The sequence below is a fragment of the Pinus tabuliformis genome, chromosome 9, assembly GCF_031772625.1.
Source record: "Pinus tabuliformis cultivar Carrire ecotype Pingquan chromosome 9, CPIR1, whole genome shotgun sequence".
NCBI classification, from domain to species: Eukaryota; Viridiplantae; Streptophyta; class Pinopsida; order Pinales; family Pinaceae; genus Pinus; species Pinus tabuliformis.
In genome coordinates, this window is record NC_142307.1 from 2009816992 (window position 1) to 2009835315 (window position 18324).

The 18324-nt window shown below is 38.0% G+C and overlaps 1 protein-coding gene across 1 annotated transcript; it reads right to left on the reverse strand.

The window, feature by feature from the left end:
* Positions 1-332: 332 nt before the first annotated feature.
* On the reverse strand, positions 333-15752 carry LOC149157125 (uncharacterized). Its single transcript, XM_089445564.1, has 4 exons — positions 15374-15752; positions 1203-1344; positions 939-1011; positions 333-771 (listed from the first exon to the last, which is right to left on the reverse strand). The coding sequence occupies exons 2-4, from the start codon at positions 1312-1314 to the stop codon at positions 687-689; spliced, it is 270 nt and encodes an 89-aa protein (XP_089301690.1). The 5' UTR covers positions 1315-1344; positions 15374-15752; the 3' UTR covers positions 333-686.
* Between the last annotated feature and the right edge of the window lie 2572 nt (positions 15753-18324).

Genomic DNA, 18324 nt, shown 5'->3' on the forward strand with positions numbered 1-18324 from the left:
CCATATAAGTGACTTGCATAATATACATTTTACAATGTCATATTACACAAGGGACCCGAAAAGAATGTTTTGCAATGCTATATCGGGTAAAGAGATAATACCCTGCAGAACAGGTTGCATAATATACATTTTACAACGCCATATCAAACTTAAAAGAAGAATATCACCTGATTGTGTAACATAGAGCTATTTCTCATTTTCAAGATAACATTAATAGCCACTATTACTAGGATTATATTTTGGATCTCACTTCTGACCAGATACAAATGAACTGCAACAATATTATTAATATGTATAGTTGTCTCCTAATATCCTGAAAAAAAACTTTCGAATGTTCTATTGGAAAAACAAGAGAATACCAGAATACCAGCTAAATGAGTTACATAATATACATTTTAGTGTCTCCTATCGAGCATAAAGAGAGAATAAGGGATGAATGAGTTGCATGGAATTGTTTCCCAAAAATCCATAACCACTATAATTAGGATTATATTTTGGATACTGCTTAATAGCAGTATACTGCAACAATAATGTATACAGCTGGCTAAATACCATCTACATGCTATACAAAAAGCCTACTGCAAACATACCAATCTCTGTAGGTTACCAAAAAAAGTAATGTCTCAAGTCTTCCTAAAAAAATACCATATCTAAGACACATTTTATTAAGACTAGTGCCAAAAATCTCAATTACTGGGACCGTGATGATGGCCCATGTACATATTCATAAATTTATCCTCGTGGCTTCCTGCGCTTGTATTCCAAATAATCCTGAAGCATATAAAACTAGCATGATCAGGACAAGAATGTATCTTTTCTGCAAAGAGTGAAAATTTCAACTGAGATTTCTTTGTCATAGTTTTCAGGGACAAAATGGTCGATAGAAAGTTAAATATCACCTAATTGCAATTTCCAACAAATCCTCACGATTAGCATACCTTTCAAGGCTTTCTACTGCAAAGCGTGAACCGTTGTAGCAAAGCACACACAACAATAAGATCATTATTGTGTCTGCAATGGTTAAGTAGCCCATTAAAAACAAAATTGCCTACCATACATATATCACATTCAAGTAGTATGCTTCCTTTCCGGTACAACTACAAAATGTTCCCGTAGATGTCAACATTCCAAATAAGTTCAACCAGCTAGCTAATATGCATTGATAGTGTTTAAATGAGCAAAATCTATAAAAAGTTGGATACTGAAAAGGTATCGCTCCCACCAATCTAGCATATATAGTCCATATGTCACATTATATAGAAAAATCTTGCTTCGTATCCATGTGCCAATATGACTGAGTGATAGCTTCCGCATTGTTGTTGCTCCTCGCAAATGATCTTGCAACTGTCCATAAAAATAAAAGTACGGTTGAAGCATTTAGAATTATGGTTTGTGAATGGAGGGTGTAAATATGAAGAAGTGCATTCAATTTAATCACGTTTATGTAATACCCTCAAATGCGTAAGTACGTGGTACGTTTGGTAACCGAATTACCATTTGATTATATTGAAATTAATATATAATTATAACAATATAGTTACCATTTGATTATATTGAAATTAATATATATTATAGAGTAATAATAATAATGTAATAATAAGTTGCACTAGGTTATAATTTACTAGAGCCACCATGGGGACAATGCTTCATCGAGTGGGGAAGTAGGGGGAGACGATGAATATTATTCATTGTGGATGCCACATCTCATTGCCCCAAGCTTTCCTATCCTTTTTGTCTTATGTGCCTTATGTGCTTCCCAAGCTTTATAAGTGGGCATGTACTTTTTCATGCAAGCTTTTGGGATGTGATCTTCTCAACCTTCAGAAAATCATTCATGGGCTGGTGCTGAGAATGCATTCTGCCAAGGTACGCTGCCAGAGTTTGCTATGATGAAAACATGACTGAGCTCATGGAAAATTGCTGAGAAAAGAGGAAAATAATTTACCACTAAAATTCCTTAATAAGTTAACTCCTTGCAATAGAGATTTGCTGGCCAACTTGTAACAGAGCACACTAGATGAAAGGGGGATAGCCTAAGGGATTTTTAAGCAGAAAAGGGATCCCATTCCTTGATCTGCGTAGTGCTGAGGGGGAAGGGAGGCTAATTAAATCTTTTACTGTGATATTTAGAAAGTGGCCCAAGTGAGAGAAACCAGAGTCATAGGCTCATAGCCAGTAAATTTGTCCTTCTTGTTCCATTTCCTGACACATGGGTGGCACTGGCAACTACATGAGCTGGTGCTCCCATGGAGCTATTTTCCCAAGTGCAGCCCTCTAACAGATAGGTAATTTGACCTGTATTATTATATGCTATGACTAATGCTTGTGGTATTTGATTAGAATGTGCTTGCTTGGAATGGATGCAAGCCTGGAATCTAGCATTGTTTCAGGCATGCACGATGGACTGTTGGGAGATAATTATGTGCAGATTTCAAAAGTGTTACAGCCATCATTTGTAATGCAAAGGGCCTAATTCTGACTCTTCTTTGTCAATTAAATTTCAGCTGTGCCAAAAAGATGTAATTGCCTTTGTGGTATCACATAGAATCCCAGCATCATGGGAAAAAAGTAATAATTTTTTGTGGGAAAAGGAATTGACATTTGTGCTACTGTGATTTCCCATGTATCAGTTATTAATGTTCCATGTACGATCAAAATTTATGGTTTGTGTGTTGCAGTGGCTGAATACATACATGGGCAATGTATCAATTTGTTATAGGCAAAGTTATTTCCACTACTAAATTAACTTTGCCTATAAGTTTCATAACATATTGTGGATTATAAAATAAAACAAGCAACAAGAAACTTATGATATCAGAGCATTTGGGTTGTTAGTAAGTAACTTGTCACTTCTATTGGCTTACAAAGGTGGCTAGGTATGTTTAGACTATGGTATGGAATCACGGCTACTAGCTATAGCACTAGTGGCTGTAGGGACCAGGAATTACACTGTACAGGAAGAACTTACAGTTTGCTTGTCACGTGTTTGACAAAATGGTAATGAGTAAAATATGGAAAATAAATGTCTGAAGCCATTAATCCATTTCAAACTTCAGCTTGGATTACTGTTAGAGGTAAAAAGAGGATAATGCCCTGAATGCCAAATGGTTGTGTAAGCAAGGTTGAGTGAATTGTGAAAGAAGAAGTCAGCTCTGTTAAAATAGTAAAAATGCAGCTTGCAAGTTATATGTTGACAAAATGCTAATGAGGAAGTGTATAAAGCCTGTAATGGAGAAATTCATAACTGCAAAATTCTCAGATGGTGTTCTTGACGAAGTTTACGAGCTGGATGGAATTGATACTGGTTCTAATCATAGTTTTAAAACCCAGCCCAGTCCGAACTGGAACTGGTCAAACCGGCCAGTTGGACAGGGCCGTGTATCAAACCAGCCAGCAACCCGCACTGGTGAGCCGGTTTGTACCAGTTTGGTAACAAGCTGGTACAAACCCCACCCAAACCAGCCCACATCATCTGGTCCTATCTTGAACTGGCCGAGCAGGTTAGGCTGCAGGTTGCGTTGCATTGTTTTTTTTCAAATGGTATTTTTTTATGATTTTGTTTACACTAATGATGACTTTATAGACCATAATTGAAAAAATAATGCAATTTTAATGCCCCATTGAAAATGGGTTAAGTTGTCTTATGTTAAGATTTCAAATGAGCTATAATTTTAACCTTATAAAAAAACAAAATGTTCTTTGTAGAACCACTCTCTGATATAGGTGCTGAATTTTAAGGTTTTCCATAGTCATGATATTTGATTTTTAATGGCATGGTTGACAAATGTTTGAATTTTCATTCTAAAAAAGAAGTGATGTTGCATCACCACTTTTTCATTTCCGAGTGTTTTTTCATGTCTTTCATAATCATGATATTTGGTTTTTAATGCCATGGTTTAAAAATGTTTGAATTTTCACTCTTAAGAAAAGGGTAATGTTGCATCACCACTTTTGCATTTCGTAGTGTTTTTCATGTCTTTCGTACACATGATATTTAGTTTTTAATGCCATGGTTGAAAAGTGTTGCAATTTTAAAATTGAAATGAAAAAGAATGATTTTGCATCACCACTTTTGCATTTAGGGGTGTCTTTTCATATTTTTTATGCAAAAATATGGTTTTTAAGAGCTAGAGTTTTTTTCTGAGGTCAATTTTTTTTTAAGTTGGTAACTTTGTTACAAGGCATAGGTTGAATGCACATATACAAGATCTTTCAGACTTTGCGATCCCAACCTATGACGCTTCACTGAATGAATGAAACTATAGGTGATCCAATTTCATTTTGCTAATGAAGAACTTGCCACTTGTGAGAGAATACTAGTCGCAAGGTTTTGCAAAATAAACACCATTTGCCCCATGACAAGTCCACCATTTAACTGGGTTCATGGTCCTCCTCTCATCCAAAGTTGATATGTCTGCAAAATCCTTTAACCCAACAGCAAAATAGGCAAATTCCTCCCTTACATCAATTTGAAGTTGAAAACAACCTCTAAAAGACTCTCTTCCCTCCATTGGCCACCTCATTGTATTTATGTGGGGCCTTCCTCTTCCCATTGGTTTGAGCATAAAAATTTGGATTTAGAGCATGTGCTAAAGTATGCAATGGATTGTTAAAGCAATTCCACCTTGTAACAATGATGGACCTCACTTGTTCTACAAAATCAATATCAACAAAAGGAAGAGTGGGAGGCTCTTGTGTAATAATTTACACGATTTTCTCAACCATAGTATGCATGGCATCATAAATGATGCAGGAGCATCTAGACCTAGCCAGCAATGTGATGGTCACATGTTGTGGCTAATGGGAGTTTGGAGGAAGAATTGGTTATTTAAACTTATGAATTGCAAAGTATGTAAATGGTTAATTGTTGTCTAATTCTAAACAGAATTGGGAATAAGTGGCAAGTGATCCTCCCTGCATGGAGATCAAGCCAAGTAGTTTAGTTTGTTTAGATTAGGATAGGATTTGATTTCTTAAAATATAGTGAATTCCTTCATTTGTGGAAGGACACTGTTAGATAGAACATATAAGTAATTTCCTTTCTTTTCTGGAGGGTGGGAAAATCGAAAAGACAGAGAAAGAGGATTCACGAGATAATTGTAAGCCTACGGGCAGATTAGAAACAAAGGCCACTAATTTGTAGAATCAGGCTAGAGAGGAAAGATTTAGGTGAGGATTGAGTAGAGCGAGAGTAAGTATAGCGTGTGGATTGTATTTTGATAACAGAGATCTTTCATTTGTGTAATCGGGCCGAGGCAAGATTCTGTAATCGTTTTATGTTGAATGAATGATGTTGTTGTGTTTATGATCGATTATCAGCCTGCGGAAACCCTTGTATGCTTTCAGATTCTTTGTATTCAGGCCGGGTGATTACCCCTTATTTTTGTTGTGTTTAAAAGCCTAAATCGTGTGATTGACAAAAGTTGGGGCTTTATTTTAAATATCATTGTTTGATGTGGGCCGACGAAGTCTTTTTACATAGTTTTGGTCCTGCAAGAGAAAAACCCAGTTTACACTAAGAATTGGAGCAAAACACAATCGGATCTGAAATCCAGACTTGAAATTTTATAAAGGGTGGCTTATATCCATATCGGGTCCGAAACACTGATTGAATCGGCGCATTGGGGCGGAAGGAGCCTGGCAAGTGGACATTGCTATTGGCGATTGCGCAATTAAATCACGGCCGTTAGATCGCGATCATCCGTGGCCGTTGGATCGCGGAAGCGGTTTTGTAACAATGTATGGTATTTCGGATGGCGGAAGGACTGTAAACAGTTTTGAAGGTTAGACCCTTGATCCCATTCACCATTCGACACGTGGCACGAGGGTGAATAGGGAAACCGCTTTATCGGGCGGTTAATCCCCATGTTAATTGTCTACCCAAAATAAGATGTGGACCGTCGGATCCACTCCGCGTAGATCGACGATGGAGAATCGGCGCGTCTATTTAAACGTTCAAAGTGAATTCTGACCATTGATTTGGAAAAGGGAATGAACGGCGAAGATCAGTGATCGGAGCGCGCAATAGGAAGGTGATGGACCAAAGGACGGACCCGTCGATATTTATAGAAGTGGGCTTATAAAATTTGAGATCCGGATATTTGTGAGGAGCGAAGTTTTCTTTGATTTTTCCCGTGTTTCTATGTATTCATATATTTCCGATAAAAAGTGTTGATCGGGGTTTTAAGGCTAAAGTGGAATAAAATACTTCCAATAGTGTTGTGGAGTCCCGATAGTTCAAGTGGTCCCGATTTTAAAGAAAAAGCACCAAAATTATGCTTCTGATATATATATATATGAGGACATGGAGCTTTAAAGGTTTATAAGGGTGAAATAGTCCCGAGAAGGTGTGAGGGTGTAGCAACCGTATGGTTGCATCATTTTTGGTATCAAAGCAGGAAAAAGGAAGAAATTTCCTGCGAGAAGGATGTCTTGCTTATGAAGATTTATGATACAAAAGGTATGAAAGTTGCAGCAGTTAAATGAATGGCAATGTTGGGCACAGGACTACAGCAGTAAGACTGTAGAAGAACTTTTGGGAAGTTCTTAGAGATTGTAGCAGAACCTCATTCCAGCTAAGGCTTGGAATATATAGGGACAAAGGAGTCCTTAAGAATAGTGAGTGCAGTAACCAGTGAGAGGGAGCAAGATTGCTCAGTGCAAGTTCTAAAAAAGAGGACTTGGAGACCAGGCAGAGGAGAAGATCAACTTAGAAGGAAGTTGATTGGTTGCAGGTGTAGAGCTCACACAGAAGAAGATGGCTATGGAAAGTCATATGGAAGATTCAGAAGAAGGCTACAAGATGGAGGAGAAGAGTTCTCAAACAATTCATAGGAAACAGATGAGTCAAGCAGAGTTTGACAAGGACATGGCTAAAATATGAAAAGAACTTGATGTGTTAGTAATGCTGCTAGAGGAGAACCAAAGACAAGGTTGGGTCTTGAAGAGGAAGCCAATGAAGTGGCCTAAGTTGCAGAGAAGGCTACAACAAGAACAGGTAAAGTGGTTGATGAAAAACCTCAGAGAAGCAGAGGCAGAAATGGAAGTTTCCATTTGTAGACCAGCACAAGGTGAAATGTTGGGTGAAGAGGATAATGGGAGATCAGTTGAAGATCTCATGAACAATTGGCATAGTTCAAAACAATTAGGAGATATGTTGACAAGGGAAGCAGATGAGGCAATGAAGCCTTGTGGTTTTAATTCCCACAGTTTGTGTATGTTTGCAGGATATGCAGAGGATGACGGACAGCCTGGTGAAACTGCCACAAACAGGAATGAAGCTCTTGAGGTGAAGTATGATAGAGGATGCCTTTTAGAGGAAGAAGGTGTTGATTTATTGCAGTGGAAAGAGTTCATAGATGAAGTTCTGTTTGGGGTAAGGCAGTCAGATGAAGTTGATATGGACCAGAAGTCTAATGACAATGCCATAGTGGTATTACAAGGAGGTAAGCAAATGAATTTGTCTGATGAAATTGATGAAAGAACTTTGCAATATGACAGTGCAAAAAACAGGATAACTCAAGAGGATTGCAAGAAAAAGAATGAAGCTGAGAATGGAAGTTGTCATGAACTGTTGGAGAGATTTCACATGGAATTAGAATTCTTGGAAAGATTGCTCAAGGAACCTGAAGGAGAAACGAAGCTTTCAGAACCTGATGAAGGAAAGGATATGGTTACTATGCATGATAAAGATGAAATGTCTCTAACATTTATAGAGTTAAGTAAATATTCAGACTCTTCAGTTAATGATGTGACTGTAGGTATGGGGGGCAGCATTAATAAATATGATGCTAAAATCAAAGAAATTGAGCAGAGATTATTTGAAAGTGAAATGGAAGATCAAGAGCAACAAGGAAGTTATGTCCTCAGAGACATAAAGGAAACGGAAGTATTAATCCAGCAAGATAAAGATGGAGGGAACCAGCAATTTAAAAGAGATGATCAGCAACATGAGAATGAATTTGAGGAAGGCATTAGATTGCAGAAGTATAGCAACTGGCAGTAGAATGAAGAACAAGAGATTAGTCTGGCAGTACAAAGTAAAACAAGTGAAGACCGAAGATACAAATGGAGAATGAAGAAAAGGGTCAAGCGGAAGCTATTGCAATAGAAATGGAATGGCAAGCTGATAAACAAGTTCAGGGAACTTGAACAAATTCATATTAATTTGTTAGAGAAGGAGAGACTCAAAGGAATGGAGTCACAGCAAGAAGGATCTGCTGAAATCCAGAAGATCTATGATGGAAGATTGGTGCTTGAAGCATCAAAAGAGGATGAAAGGTATTGTATTTTGAAAACTGAAAGTTGTTGTGTGTTTGCAGGTTATGTAAACTTGAGGGAAAACAAACAATTGTTGGAAACTGTCATATTAACAGGTGAAGAGATGACTACCCACAATCATATGAAGAATAATGAGGAAAGTTTCAGTCAAGTGAAGGAAGGTTTCCAGTCAGATGACATCCAAAGGATAAGTCAAAAGGAGGATGGCAAAGGAATTATTGAGATCAAAGGAATGTTTGGAAAGGAAGAGATCCATTCATATGAATATGGAACAAAGAGTTTTCTCAGGAAAACTGATGAAGCTAATACAAACCAAATGGAGAATCTTATGAAGACCTTGGTGTCTCATAGTTTTGAAACTAATATTTTGTGTGTAAATGCAGGATACACTGAAGTAAGGCAATTGTTTAATGTTGTCCTAAGGGAAAGAAAAAGCAAAGAAATGATTTTCCAGAAGTTAGAAGAAGAAAATTCACATAGTCTTGTGATGCAGAGGAAAGATCAGTTGTTAAACATAGCTGTAATGAATTATGCAGATATTGGACAACTATTGAGGACTGAAGCCAAAGGAAAGCAACTACTGAAGGTTGATATAGAAGACTTTGTAGATATTAAACAGTTATTGAAGATTATTGACCTTGAAGAAAGCCAGAGTAAAGAAGGACTAAAGACAGATGTTGCAGACAATGAAGTTAGTAAAGATCGTGCAAAGCTTTTGGGAGAAATTCCAAATGAGTTGCCAGATTTGTGGAATGAGTCAAGTCTTTTGGAGAAGAGGCAAGAAAACCAAGGAATAAGTAATCAGACTGTACAACCAAAACTGAATGAGAATGAAGAAGTTGTCATGGATGACAAATATGGAAAAGAAGATGTCAGAAATGTTGGCATAATGAGGAAACAGGGTAAAGCATTTGTGTTTAATGAATTTATTGATTCTGGTGAAGATTTATATGTAGGAACAAGGCAATGTGAAGTCAATTTGAAACAAGGAGTTGATTTTGAAGATCAGATCGAAGTAAGGAAGGATGAGATCAGAATGTCTCAGAAAGATGGAATGATGTTGAAATTACAGTATGAAACTGTTGAACTAGAGATGAGCTCAAGGGATGATAGTAACAAGAATACTATTGTACAACAGGGGGTTATTGATGAAGAAGAGGCTGAAGATGACATTTCAGAAGCAGACAAATATGATGCCATGATCCTTAAGGGTGCAGAAATTAAGTTACTAGAAGAAGAGGTATTCCAAGTACCTAAGCAAGCAAGAAGAATTCTTAGTTTTCAAGAAATTTGTGGAATTGCAGGTATATTGGGAATTGAAGTAAGAAGTGATGAAGCCATGAATGAGAAACCAGAAGAAAGAACTGGAATTATTGCAGGGGATCAATGGAGAAGGCATTGGCACATGGATTATGATGTTCTTATTCAAGGACACATTCAGTTGCAGGAGGATAGTATTCATCATCTGAGAAGTAAAGTGGACAAAGAAATTGATGAGTTGTGGAGACTCATACAACAACATTCCAATAAACTAAATAGAGGACAAAAGAAGGAAGGAAGATTGCCTGGAAAGAATGATACAGGTGAAGGTAATGATAAATTGCAAATTAAAGTGTGGAAGCCTGACATAAATTTTGATGTTGAACAAAAAGTAGTAAGATATATGAAAAAGACAGCAGCAGACAGCGAGAGCATAGCTAATGGGACAATATAGCATAAAGTATGGAGACCGAGAGAACAACAAACAACAGCAGTAACCAAGGACAGACCACTGAACAAAGTATGGGATCCAGGAGGACACAGATCAGAAGTACATGATCAGGAGATCATGATTATTTTTAACCTTGGGAGTCTGATGCAGGAGCTTCTAGACCTAGACAACAATGTGATGGTCTGGTCACATGTTGTGGCTAATGGGAGTTTGGAAGAAGAATTAGTTATTTAAATTTATTAATTGCAAAGTATGTAAATAGTTAATTGTTGCCTAATTCTGAACAGAATTGGGAATAAGTGGCAAGTGATCCTCCCTGCGTGCAGATCAAGCCAAGTAGTTTAGTTTGTTCAAATTAGGATAGGATTTGATTTCTTAAAATATAGTGAATTCCTTCATTTGTGGAAGGAAACTGTTAGATAGAACATATATGTAATTTCCTTTCTTTTCTGGAGGGTGGGAAAATCGAAAAGACAAAGAGAGAGGATTCACAAGAGAATTGTAAGCCTACGGGTAGATTAAGAACAGAGGCCACTAATTTGTAGAATCAGGCCAGAGAGGAAAGATTTAGGCGAGGATTGAGTATAGCGAGAGTAAGTATAGTGTGTGGATTGTGTTTTGATAGCAGAGATATTTCATTTGTGTAATCGGGCCAAGGCGAGATTTTGTAATCGTTTTATGTTGAATGAATGATGTTGTTGTGTTTATGATCGATTATCGGCCTACGAAAACCCTTGTATGCTTTCAGATTCTTTGCATTCAGGCCGGGTGATTACCCCTTAGTTTTGTTGTGTTTAAAAGCCTAAATCGTGTGATTGACAGAAGTTGGGGCTTTATTTTAAATATCATTGTTTGATGTGGATCGGCGAAGTCTTTTTACATAGTTTTGGTCCCGCAAGAGAAAAACCCAGTGTACACTAAGAATTGGCGCAAAACACAATCAGATCTGAAATCCGAACTTGAAATTTTATAAAGGGTGGCTTATATCCATATCGGGTCCGAAAGACTAATCGGATAGGTGCATTGGGGCGGAAGGAGCCTGGCAAGTGGACATTGCGATTGGCAATCGCGTGATTAAATCATGGCCGTTAGATCGCAATCATCCATGGTCATTGGATCGCGGAAGCGGCTTTGTAACAGTGTATGGTATTTCGAATGGCGGAAGGATTGTAAACAGTATTGAAGGTTAGACCCCCGATCCCATTCACCATTCAACATGTGGCACGAGGGTGAATAGGGAAACCGCTTTATTGGGCGGTTAATCCCCATGTTAATTGTCTGCCCGAAATAAGATGTGGGCCGTCGGATCCACTTCGCGTAGATCGACGGTGGAGAATCTGCGTGTCTATTTAAACGTTCAGAGTGAATGTTGACGGTTGATTTGGAAAAGGGAATGAACAGCGGAGATTAGCGAATCGGAGATCAGTGATTGGAGTGCGCAATAGGAAGGTGATGGACCAAAGAACGAACCCACCCATATTTATAGAAGCGGGCTTATAAACTTTAAGATCCAGTTATTTGTGAGGAGCAGGGTTTTCTTTGATTTTTCCCTTGTTTCTGTGTATTCATATATTTCCGATAAAAAGTGTTGATCGGGGTTTTAATGCTAAAGTGGAATAAAACACTTCCAATAGTGTTGTGGAGTTCCAATAGTTCAAGTGGTCCCGATTTTAAAGAAAAAGCACCAAAATTATGCTTCCGATATATATATGAGGGCATGGAGCTTTAAAGGTTTATAAGGGTGAAATAGTCCTGAGAAGGTGTGAGGGTGTAGCAGCAGTATGGTTGCATCAATAAACCTCTCCCAACAAACATTTTTTTGTGTCTACATCTCAGAGAAGATCAAATGCAGATGATGTGAACTTGAGCAAGAAATCAATCTTGCTCCACCAAGCTTCATCAATCAACACCCTCCTCACCATACTTCTCCTGTTTGAATCTACCTGTCTCCACTCAACCCACATTGCACCCACCACCATGCTCATAATGCAATTTTGACTTTAACAAAGCAGAATGCCATGATGAAATTTGAGGCATATCTTGTCTCAGCAACTTTGAGGAACTCCAAATTGAAGTATTCTTGATATATTGTTTGAGATTAGTGGTGGTTGGTGATGAATTTTATAATCTCCCTAGCTTGCCCTGTGACCTCCTTAATACATTATGTTTTAGCCTCAATCTCTTCTAAAATCGTATTTAGATTATGGACAATGCAAGGAGTCCAAAGTATATGGTTGTATCTATTGTCAACAATTAAGCCTATAACTTTGCAAATAGGTGTTTTATTTGTGATAACTTGCACCACATTTTATGGCCCTACTTGTTCAATAGCGACAATTAAAATTTCAGCCATGAACTCACTATTGTTTACCTCACCTGAGCAATTTTTTTATTTTTATAAACATGGCTCCTTTTAGTGATGGTACAATAACATTAATCAATGGCCTATGCCTTGTATCAACCCAACCATCTAAGATAATGGAAACCCTTATGCTACTCCATGAGCTACGAATTGGTCTTATAACATCCTCAAGAAGTTGCCTTTCTTTCGTAAGCAAAATTGCTCTGAGTTTTTCATAGTTTGGCTCCTTGAAACCTTAAGGGGCTATGTTAATTGCTCTCACCAAAACCTGCCAATATGGGGACCGAACCACATTAAAAAGGATGCCACAAGCAAAGAGGGCCCTTGCCTTTCCTAACTCAACTTCTTTTTCAACAATCTACTATCTTTCGCTGTATTTGATGGCTTATATATCTCTTCTACCACTAATGGTCTTCTCTTTCTTGCTTCATGAACAATCCTTAGCTTATTGCTAGCACCCAAGCAAGGATTGTTAATGCCACCCATACCGATTTGGCTTCTTTGATCCTTCAACCTTTAAGCATCATCTTCTCTCTCTTAAATGTAGCACTCACCTTCGGATTTCCAGTATGTGCAAAAACTTCAATACCCTCTATCTCTTTAAGCAAAATGTAAACCTTGACTCATGTAAGAGCACTTGACGGTCCTATCAATTTTACATAAATTGCACCTCCATTCCCATGTACACCCTGTGTCCATTTGCTTGATTTGGTAACATACTTCCAAAGACGATTGTATTTGCTGCCTGGTTGCTTGATAAGATCTAGGGGCACTAAAAGCACCACTTTGAGAAGCCATGAACACTGCAAAAACAGCAAATAAATCCACTCACCCAAAAAATCATGGCCCACACCCTTCTTATTGCTGCCCACAACTGCCCTCTTGTTGGAAATGCACCAAATCTCACTCCCAATGTTCCAAAACACAACTAAAAGACTTATTGCTGCTGTAGGGAAGTTCTTCTTGCTGAAGAATGTGTGAAAAATGAGTGAATGAAGTGTTTTTTTAATAGAAAAGAGGAGGCTACAAGAATTTCTAGAGAATTTTAATTTTTTTCTATAAAATTCTAATTTTTTTAAAAATGAAATTACGCTAAGAAATTAATTAAAGTTAATTAAAATGATAAATTTAATGTTTTAGGGCCATAGAAGAGCCCCACACCCTTCTTGGCTACTTGAGTGGGCCTGCACAAGTCATCAAACACCCAGAAATGCTGCAGAAAAGGCCAAAAACACTGCCAGCCATACCATACGATGTTTCCAAATCATGAAATGCTGTATGTTACGGCCGATGATGTTTCAAGGCCGTTTCGACATTTCAAGGTGTTTCAGGTACCGGTACAGCAATTAGGTAGGCATTTCCTGCAACATGGGAGCGAGAGGTTATATCCCCATTGTTTTCAACTCTATTGAAGACAGGTGAAAATTCCCTATGGGAGGCCCATGATTCTGGGTAATGCAACATTCACCACCTTTAGATGGCACATGGGTGTTTAGGCCAATCAAAGAGCGTATTCACAACCTAGCTCTCTATGTAAAGATCACGTGCCTCTCTATCAAGTTTTAGGAGCCCCAAATCTTCAAAATCATGGGAGATACAAAGAAGAAAACTAATACTTTGGTGGCTATCATCTGTGTGGAGATGGATATCTCACAAGGTCTTTTGGATGTCATCATAATTGAAGCTGGGCAAAATTGCCATATGCAGACCCTTGACTACAAAAATGTGCCTTGTTGATGCACCTTCTGCCACTCTCATGGACACTTAACGATCACCTGTCCATACAACAAGCAATTGGAATTTGGTGCAGGAACCCATTTGGTCATAAGTCCTTCAGATTATGGTGTTGAAATACTGGTGTGTATCTCAAAGAATAAGAGGAAAATTATAAAGGTTGAGGTAGGGCTGGAGGCACTAACCTTGACCCGACGGGTGATTGATGCCAATATCATCCAGCAAACAAGCAACTCCACGATAGAATTTCTCAGTTGGAAGGCAAGCTCACTGAATACAGAAGCACAAGCTGTCTCCAGCTGTCATTCACAAATGCATCAGGTAGACCTTCAACACAGGTGATGGAAGGGGAGATCTCTCAAAGACAAAACCCTATTCAGATTGATAGTGATGAAATGGAAGTTGGCTCCACGGCTACATCAGTAAAGGAAGGTTACAGTGATGCACCTTCTTCTCCTCTACAACGAGGGATATCTCACTCGCTCCAAAGAAAAAAGAGGCGATCTTACACTTTAGAGGTATGGAACTAGTACATGCATATCCGACTGTGGTCACTAGAGAAAGGAATACCTTCTTCACATGCAAAACGGGAAGCAAAAGAGGAAATTTTGGCTAGTCGACAACTCACAATCTCTGTGGCCCTTAGCAGAGCAGTCCCCAAGATGGTTCCCAGATGATCTTGCTCTCTCTTAATATTCAAGGCTCCCTCGGTTCTGTACATTCAAGAGAGAATGTGTACTACTCAGGAGACCACCAAAGTTTCGAAAAAATGCCTCCTGGAATGGACTTTCTTGGCAAAAAGCTCAGATTGAAGCTCTAGAGACGTTGCTCTTGGGTGGCTCCCTTCATTGGTTATGAATGCAACACTAAGCTCTCACCACTGCATTGTTATAACAGGCTCAATGTGAATTGTTATAATTTGAAGTTGAACTGCTCAGCCAGTTAGATATAAATGTCATATTCTCGAATGATTGTGAAGACAATTGGATCAAGGTATTAAAACTAAACTGCTTAAGAATAAAGCATTTGCACTAACTGTAAATGAATTTTTACCTTCCTTGTATAAAAGGCTGTGAATGTTAATTTTTCATAGAGGCCTCCATTTTCGGAAAGAGAATGAAACTTCTAATAGTAATTTATCTGTGTACATTTCCACAGTTACTAAAAATTTGAATTTAGAAATATATTGTTTGAAGATATATAATTTCGAAGATAAAACTTCTTTATATGTCTCTGGTTGGTAAGACCTTAAAATTCTTCGAGATAAATTCCTCTAAAATAAATACCTTTTCCTGTGCTTCTGGCTGGCTCAGCGCTGTGTAGCCTATGTTCAAACTTCTGTGCACTATCTCCTCTCTCCAAAATTCGTTTTGTTACTAGGGCAACTTCTCTTCAGCAAATCGTATCTGCTCTCCTATAAAAATCGGATTCTGCCGTCTCTCCCGTGGATCTCTATTCTGCGCGTAGTTTCTATGCATATGTTTTCTGGACTGAATAGGGCATCTTTGTATCTGTGTCGTTTGGGCTTCTGCTTTACCTCTGGCCTATCGAAATCGGCTCTTCCCTCTGGGGTTAGTATTTTCTGATGGGGCTGTTTTTATGAACGCTACTTTGTTTTTTCTGATGGGGCTGTTTTTATGAACGCTACTTTGACTTCAGCGAGGGAATGCATATTTCTCCGTGATTTCGCAATCTTGCTTTGCTTTATTTAATATATTTTTGTATTGAAAAATTGCAAAATTCTAGTGTTGAAAGTTATGGTGTTATAAAATAAATTTGCAAAGCCTTTTAAATAGTGGATAACATTATTCTAAATTTTTGAAAGCATATGTTTTTAAGTTGAATTCTTTTATCTTAGTTTTATTTTTAGCAGTTTTTTGAAATTAAATGAAATGCTTTTAAGATTATCATGGATAATTTATTTTTTTATTTGGTTCTTGTATCTGGCTCTTTTGCTATGAAGTCTCACAATAAACGCTACACAATCTTACAATAAACGTTCCCAGCTTCTAGACAAACCCCTTGTTGAATAGATTATCCCAAGAGCTAGCTGCCAGAGTACCTGCATAACTTTCCGTGTTGTCTTTGAAGGCCTCGCATTCTAAAATGAAATGTTTTTTTATTTCCACTTTTTTGGAAGAGCAAAAAATATATACTCTTTCCTCCCACACTACTTTTGGTCTTTTCCAGCGCCCTAATTTCAAAATGGAGTTGATATTCTTTTATAATTGTTTTTGTAATTTTATTTTTCGTGTTAAGGGTGATAAGTGTGGGGGATTGTTCTTGAAACAAGTTACGTATGGACTTTGGGTGAAGTTAGTTATAATTAAGTGAAGGTGTTAGGTCTTTATTAATGGTTAAAGATTTTTAATCCAAAGTGAATAAGCAAATTGATTCATTGATATTAGAAGCTTGGCAATATTTGCTAATGTTTTGTATTGCTCTTATTTATTTAATGGTAATCTAGTAAAGCTCATTTATATATCCAGAAAGAGGTTTTGCCAAATTGCATTGAATCTATATAGTTTTTTCATGTTCTAAGAAAATGGAATCCATAGTTGCATCTTTTGACCAACAAAGCCTCTTGCTTTTTTTCCCCAAGTAAAAATCGTAATTTTTATTAATTAATGGTGAAAATTACATTAAATCTATATATTTTTTCATGTTCTAAGAAAATGGAATCCATAGTTGCATCTTTTGACCAACAAAGCCTCTCGATTTTTTTTCCCCAAGGAAAAATCGTAATTTTCATTAATTAATGGTGAAAATTACATATAGTAGATGCTGGTAAGAATATCCAAATTGTTCGTTTATAATTCAACTGATCATGAGTGTCCATCAAAATATTGAATATCTAGGGTGTCTAATGATATATATACATCAATATTATGTAGTGTACTTTTCGAGCAAAATTTTCAATAAGCCTGAGATTATAACATGAAAGATATATGTTGGTATCTCTTTAAAATCGCAGAATTCAAATAGCCTCTATTATGCCATGTCTCTGACTCTGCCATCACGATCTATAAAGGGATGATAATAATATTGAAAATCTTATGCTCCGATGTGTTCCATAATCATCCAACTACCATGGTCTTACCGCAATCCCTCTTTGGAAAGTTGATCAGAAAATGTGTTCCTTTCACTGTATATATGAATACAAGAAATATAATCAAATTGTGCTTTAATCGTTAACGTATCATCCAATAGATTTTTTAGAGTGTGTGTGACATTGTGATGTCCAAATGAACCAATCGATGATAACTTTAGAATCACCGAAAATTTGCAACTGTCAACAACCCTTTTCAGGAAAAGAGAAGGGTGAGCTTCAAACTGTATAATTCGACATAATTGTTTGTGCTAAAACCAAGACCAAAGTTCATCTCAAAGTAATGATCATTGTTTAGATAAATAACAATGCCTCCTCCACATCATCCTATGAAGCCTCTCACTTAAAAAGCATAATCCTAATGTTAAAAGATGTTAGTCTTCTCTCCATTTATTTTTTTATATTTTAGAATGAGTAAACCAATGTTATGCATGCCACTAACTAATCAAGCCAATCGGGATTCAACTGCTGCTCGACGCTGTGGCTCCCGCGCGCACCCTCCACTGACTGTGATCTGCTTGCGGCCGCCTAGGCCTCGGCCCCAGCCATGGATCCTCCGGATCCCCCTTCGGAAGGGTTGGATCAGCAAAGCGCCTTCTCAGCCCTGGTGAAATCGCTCCCTCCGCAGCGCCCCAGACCTGCCCTCTCAAAATTTGTGAAAAAGCTGGATGGGCTCCAAGAGGTTCAGTTGCCTCCAGTCTTGCCCTGCATGGCCGCTCTGTCTCTGGCTGAAAAAGGCCTCATAGGTCAATTCACAGGCCTCTGGCCTTCTCCTCGAACCGTTCAAAGATGGGTTGAAAGAAATTGGACTGATAAAATTCAAGGGAAGATCTCCATAAGGTTTTGTGGGAAAGGATATTTCACATTCCACTTCGAATCTAAAGAGGATAAGGACTTAATTTTCAGAAATGGGCCCTATTTCATGGACTCCAGGGGCCTGTACCTCAACAAATGGACTCCAGATTTTGACCCTGAACTGGACGTTCCCAGCGCCGTTCCGGTTTGGGTTCGTCTTCCTCATCTCCCTCTCCACTGCTGGGGAGATGAATCTGTTCGAGCCATCGGGAACGCAGTAGGCAAATACATAGATCGCAGCGAACCGAAAGAGAACATGCAGGCCTGTGCGAG

Coding starts and splice junctions, on each gene's coding strand:
- LOC149157125 (XM_089445564.1), bottom strand. CDS start 1,314: ATGCGGAAGCTATCACTCAGTCATATTGGCACATGGATACGAAGCAAG. Junction 1,012..1,202: donor GTGGGAGCGATACCTTTTCA/GTATCCAACTTT, acceptor TAACCATTGCAG/ACACAATAATGATCTTATTG. Junction 772..938: donor GCAGTAGAAAGCCTTGAAAG/GTATGCTAATCG, acceptor TATATGCTTCAG/GATTATTTGGAATACAAGCG.